Raw genomic sequence first — 6,618 nt, 5'->3', positions numbered from 1 at the left:
ACAGGCTGCGCTCAGTGGGTGTTACTAACTTGTCCATTGGGGAAATTGTTCCCACGCTACAGCCCCTTTGTGGGTGTGATGTATATGGCAAGTCCGGTTGTAAATACATAGATATGAATAAAGTTCTCCCCCCACCCTAATGAACTAAAAATAAATAAAAATAAAGGTGGGGTGAGCTTTGTGTGCCAGCTAGAACCGATTGCAAGAAGTGCATGAAACTTCCAGTTACCATCTCGTCGCACATAATGCACACGCTTCCCTTTCAGCAACACATATGCGAAGGCAAATTTAAGGCCTTCACAACGACGACATATTTTGCAAGCCCAAGTTGTGGCCTATACCGAACTTGGGTGTCAAATGCCAAAATGACCCAGCGAACATTAAGGGTGAACAATTATTCATGACCTACTTCCCAAAAAAATAACAATAATAATAATAATAATAATAATACACAACTGCAAAACTGCACATGCAGAGCCCCATAATATGGACAGTGACAACACCAGATGACCACACAAAAGCGAATCAATAAAAAATCAAACTCGCTGGGAATATTTGAGGTGTCCAGAGCTTAGCTTAAAATTACAGTCTTTTCATGACTGCTTGTCAATGTTGAATGCGGAAGTAACAAACTGTACAAAAAGGCCAAAACGCCTTCGTAGTGTAGAGTGAAGATCATTTGCTGGCATTTACATGATCAATTGAATAAGGGGCGCCGCAGCATAAACTTCTGTGAATAGTCCTGTTTCTCCAGGTTCAGATCGGTACCAGGCAAAACTAAGCACTGTAGAGATTTCCCTCTTGAATTGGTACTTCAACTGGTACAAACAAAGGCTCACTGTCATTGCAAAGACTCATGAGTCATAACACCAAGTAGCATCGCTTGGAGCTTTTTGTGGGGACGACAAACATCCTCTTTGTATAAATAAAAGGTGAATCGTCTGCACCTGGGTCTACCCTGCAAAATCCACTATTGGTGTGGTATGGGGTGTGGCATGAGACTTGCCCATCCTGCTCTTATCCAGCGACCGCATACATTACGACCCTCCAATGATACAAATTTTTATTGCTCCTTAAGCCTGGCAGAACCCATTACACCACCACTGCACATCTGCAGAACCAAGGGCGGCTTTATCAACTTGGAGCATACCATGGCCCCATGGTGCCATTTAAGTGCCCATTTCCGTGCAATGTGACACCGTTGGCACCCAAAGGAGGCGGCAATCCCATAGCTACATTAGGTGGCGATGGGAAGATGCCAATCGGAGAAGGCAATGCTGAGAGATTCACCAAAGAATCAAGGTGACTCGTGACCATAACTTCACCACCCTTCCTCTGTTGCTGGACGACCCGCAACTGTCGCAAGCCCTCTTCGTGTATGCGAGACAAGGTCTCCAACTCATTCAGAGATAGGGCATCCAACCCTACTCCATAGAGAGGAGCATGGCGTGACATCTCTTCTTGCAAAGATGTCTCCAATGTTTGAATGTACGTCTACAGAACAACAAGAAACACTTGTTAAATCTGCATTGTTATCTTAAGCACCCCTCCACAAATCACCACAACAAACATGAGCGACAGCAGTAAATTATAGAAAAATCAGTAAAGTGGCTCTTAACACTGAGCCTAGTGTGACAACAGAACTCTTCAATGATGGAAGAGTCGAATTAAACATGTCTGGAAATGTAGTACGATGTCAGAAAGGCGACAACATTTACTGTCAGAGAGCTTGTTGGGTCGACCCTGACACCCATGGTGATGGAAGGGTCGAAAAAAAATGTGTGAGGATGTGGTCACGACTCACGTGAAGCATAGTTATCAGCAAGATGTTACTGATGCAACTATGCCAAAATCGGTATAGTTGCAATAGTTGCATATAAGACAAATAACTGGCGCACATGTGACCATGCATGCGGCACAGTTATTTCAAAATTTAACTGATAACTATGCATCCTGTGACCACTGACTATGTCAGAAAGGAGATAACATTTACTGTCAGAGAGCTCATTGGGTCACCACCACCCCCCCCCCCCCCCCCCCCCCCCCCCCCCCCCCCCCGCCCTTTCTTGTGGACCCTGACACCCCCCTTTCTTCAAAAACAAGTCCACAAAAACACCTGCAAAGCAATCCTTACCCCAGGACATGCATATGAAAATGCTCTGCATGTGAAATATCAGCTTGTGCACACTTCCACATTCACAAGGAGATGCTCAAAGGAGCAGATAACACGACAAAATGTGCTGCGAAGGGTTGTGATTGCCCAATATTACCTTATCTCTTTATGACGATGTTTTCTCAACCATAACCTCTGCAGCAAGATATAATTTGTACATCTAACATATCATATCATATTATCAATTCCTCTGTGTCTTCCAGATTGCTCTATGAAAAATCACTGCCCCCATACATTCTTCAAGATTGTCACACTATTCATTCTTCAAACATAGCCATAGGCAAACGAGTTTTACAAGATGGAGAACTTCATGAAAAAAGACTGATAAAGCTAAATGCTAACAGCAAAATGGAAAAGGCCAGCTTTTCAATTGAAAATAATGATTCCCTCAGACCATACACATCTACTCTCCGATTTAAAATTTCTTAAGCAAATGACTGCTTGACCTGCACAATTAGCTCCCTTGAGCTACACTCCGGGACTTGCTTCCACAATCTAACTTCTTCAGAAAAGTCCCTCCTAATACACAACAACGCAGGAAAAGAATTCAACCAGGACAGGTTGAACTTTGAAGGAAATCACAACATCTCAGACAACAGTAAAACGGCGAATCTCTTTGTAGACTCACAATCAAGCTAGTTGCCCCTTTAGGCTGGGCTTATTTGCGCTATAAGTTTTATCACAAGAATCTCAAGAAGTTTTAGCTCATGAATTAAGAGTAGGCTTAATGAACAGCCTCCAAAATTCCACTGTGAAACTGCAGTGTATCGTATCATTTCTTATAGATACCAGAAATACACATTCTTGCATGCAAAACCCCATTCAGAGTAAAACCTTCTGATGCTAGAAATTACACTAGACCTTAAAAAACTTTTAAGGACACCCAATACTCTAAAGCCTCATCCTGTGACCTCAGTAAACCTGCCACTTGCCACTGTTTGAATCAATGAGAATCACACACTGCTATCATATGCAATACTCCTTTCAGATCAGAGATACATGCTGCAAATATAACGGTGTGACACCAAAAGAAAAAAAAATGCAAAGAGGAAACTCAATTCCTCTAGCTATTGAAGATTAAAAATGAGCCAGAATTGCAAACATGTCAAAAGACTAAGAGAAGCCTGTTGTCACAATTGCAAATTATTGAGAAAGAAAATATCCAACCTGGCACGCATGGAGCTTTGCTTCCATTCCATCGATGTACGCTTCACACCTCATAACTTGTTCTTCCTTCTCCCGGAGACCACCTTCCGTCTGCCCAACTGTTTGAGTCAGGCGTCGAACTTCATCTTCTAATGACTGCCTCACCTCTTCACGTGTAACAGTCTCTGTGGCAAACCTCTTGAGTTCTTCATCAAACCTTTTTCGTGCTGCCTCTGCATTTTTCAATCTTTCTGCCAAGGCATTCTTCTCTTTCATCACTCTCTGCAGAGACCACATTGGGCTTAGTCAAAACTCAATAGCTCTCGCTAGTAAAAATCATGTGGGACAAAGAGATAATGCAAGCATGAACTGTGAATGAGCACTTGATTCACCCCAAAATTGCAAGACTGTTTCAAAGGAGATGTTATGCCCAGTTTGTAGTACCAGCAGGGTGGAAAGCAACAAAAACTTATTCCAGCCAACTTTGTTACATATAAGACGTAGTTGCAAAATAGGAGCACCATCATTTGACCAATCCTATAATTTTTTTCTTCCAGCATTTTTTTATGAAGCTCCAGAAACCTTATTTAATATAGAAAGTGTATGACCTTTCCCATTTCCGGCTTTCTATTGACTATTCATGAAAGGCCCAGGCCAGATAAAGCAGATACTAAGCAAGCTGTTTCCATATATGACATCCACACACAGCCCAAAGCAATTTTGGCATCTATGTCTTGTTATGTGCCAACAACGTGTTGCAGGTACACGAAGCCAAGGAATTGTACATGGAAAAAAACTTGAACAGTAACCCGATCCAAAGACTAGCTGCAAAAACTGTAGCATTCAATGCTTTTATGTCTCACAAATCCAGGCATCCTAAGACAGTCCAAGCTCTAAACTTGCATGCCAACCGAGAAATGAGTACATGGTTGTGATAATATCATAATTGAGAGGACTAACAAAAGGGAACTCCTCAGAAAGACATTTGTATTCCCCTGTAGCAGGTGAGCCGATGCAGTCACGCCTTTGTGCTCAAGATCATTACCAGAGACAGTAAGGCACATGGTTGCAGGATGATTGATCACTTGATAGTGTTTGCAAAATTTTCATTTAAGTACAAAAAGAGAAACCCCTGCAGATGTTGCTAACAGTCCAGTCCTATCACAGAAATGCTGCTAACACTTGCTGCTATGAAAGAGCTGGGTGTAGTCTACCTAAAAAGCTTGCTGGCACAGGAAAAACTTCCTGATATCTCCCACAGTGGTTATATATGTGAATGACCTTAGAGCATTTGTTAAAAAAAGGGGGTACAGGCTCCTCTACTGAGCCTTGATGGGTTGCAAGAGGAGTTTTGCACCAAACGTAGCAGCCAAGTAGAGGTATCACACGCATCGAATGATAAACGTGACACAGAATCACATATCGCAATGACATAAAACACCAATTCTGGCTTGGTTGTTCTACTACGTCCATGGTTCTTTCTTAATGAAGGTTCCTCGACCTTTAAGAGAAAGATAGAGTGGGAGAGACTTGAAGGTTATCTTATGGAGAGAGAAAAAAGGACATCACACCACAGTGGAGTCCCCGCCAACCTTCTCAATGGCTCCCAACATTACCAAAGTGGTACTTGCTTCTTTATTGCACAAACGGTGTATAAGAGACCATACTTGAATGCTCGTGAAATGCTAATGGTATCTTTGGCAAAGTTCAACCAAGATATGACTTTGGAATGGCTGTCCACTCTCTCTGAGTCTAGTTACAAGCAACCTCTCCTGGAAGAGACCTCTTGGGGTTGATGTAGGTAACATAAGGTATTATAAATCTAAGTACTACTTGCCTGAAATCACTGACGGAATTGAAATGGTGACAAGATCTAGACTTTACACTTCCACAAATCTTTACTTCTTTCCTTGCTTGAAAGTGTGCTACTTAGCACGAATGATGGTTCCTTTTAGAGAGAGAGAGAGAGAGAGAGAGTGTGTGTGTGTGTGTGTGTGTGTGTGTGTGTGTGAGAGAGAGAGAGAGAGAGAGGAGAATGACACCCGATGGGGTCCCAACCAACCCTCTCAAGGGCCCCCCACACCATTGCCGATGTTGTATTTGCTTTTGATTGCGTAAAAGCGGACTCTACTGATTCGATGGGGAATGTCGCCGCGGTAACTCTTTAAGATGAAGCACCTCCTCGCTGATTTGATGCACCTCTAGATCCATCTCGATGAGGGGTTGCTGATGGCCACCAAGGGGTAGATTTAGGGCTGATTTGCGCTCCCAATGTGAGAGGAATCAAGGGCTGTGAGCTGGCTGCAAAAAAGGCAGCCCATCCGTCGTGTAGAGCATGGCTGAAAACGCAGATGATGATGTTGCCGATGATGGACAGCAATGGGAGCACTCGATGCAACGAGGGAATGGCCGAAGAAGAGGCTCACTGTGCTGCCGAAGTACCGGGCTGTAGAAGAGAAGCTACCGTTAGCAGATCCGGACTGTGACTGGCGGGGGGAAGGGCTGAAAACTGAAAAACGGTGGGCTGAATTCTCTGTTGATGCAAAACGCTGGGCTGATCTACATCTTGGGAGCAAACGCTGGGCAGGCTGTGCTTCAAAACGTATGGGCTGGCTGTCTGTTGGCGCTGGCTCATCTGTTCCAAATCGATGGCTCCTCAGTACCCTTTATTAAATCATTAAAATGATTTATTAATAAACTTGACTTCGATAAAGTTTCTGGGTGAAACTGTAGCACATTTGCCCACCCGGAGTCCAATTGACGCGGGGAATGGCTCGTTGGATTCCTCTAACCTAAAACTACATGCACGTCATGCCAGATGCCCATTGTAGTGCAGCATCTGTCAGAACGCTTGTACATTCCATTTATGCAAGGGGGTTCCAAAACTAGAAAACCTAATCTAATGGACTCATCCAGACATGCACGTCTTACGGATACGCTCACAAAATTGCCGGTACTAATCCTCCTAGGATTCTAGACACTCCTATCTAGAGATATGTACACAATTGGCTCTGGAACCGTTAGTGTAACACCATCTATCAAAACGCTTGTACAATCCATTCATGCAAGAGGATTCCAAAACTAGAAAACCTAATCTAATGGACTCATCCGGACATGCAGGTCCTGCGAACACGCTCACAAAATTGCCGGTACTAATCCTCTGGGATTCTAGGCACTCCTATCTAGAGATATGTACACAATTGGCTCTTGAAGTCAATGAAGCATGTCCATGTGGCACACAGAGCCATGTGCACGTGACAGCTGAAAACCGGGATTTATGGGCTCCATCTGAGTTTCTC

General features: G+C 43.5%; 1 protein-coding gene across 1 annotated transcript in view; it reads right to left on the bottom strand.

Annotated features, from left to right (window-relative positions):
• Positions 1-507: 507 nt before the first annotated feature.
• The window catches only part of LOC147448238 (TRAF-like family protein), a 52,757-nt gene continuing 46,646 nt past the window's right edge, over positions 508-6,618 (bottom strand). The window contains exons 9-10 of the mRNA XM_086524107.1: positions 3,341-3,601; positions 508-1,494 (exon numbers count right to left, since the gene is read on the bottom strand). Coding sequence (XP_086380233.1) covers positions 1,135-1,494; positions 3,341-3,601 — 621 coding nt within the window. The 3' untranslated portion in view covers positions 508-1,134. The remainder of the gene's footprint in view (positions 1,495-3,340; positions 3,602-6,618) is intronic.

This window comes from Adiantum capillus-veneris, chromosome 11 (assembly GCF_014529385.1).
Source record: "Adiantum capillus-veneris isolate H3 chromosome 11, ASM1452938v2, whole genome shotgun sequence".
Lineage (NCBI taxonomy): Eukaryota > Viridiplantae > Streptophyta > Polypodiopsida > Polypodiales > Pteridaceae > Adiantum > Adiantum capillus-veneris.
This window is presented reverse-complemented; position numbering and strand designations above follow the sequence as displayed.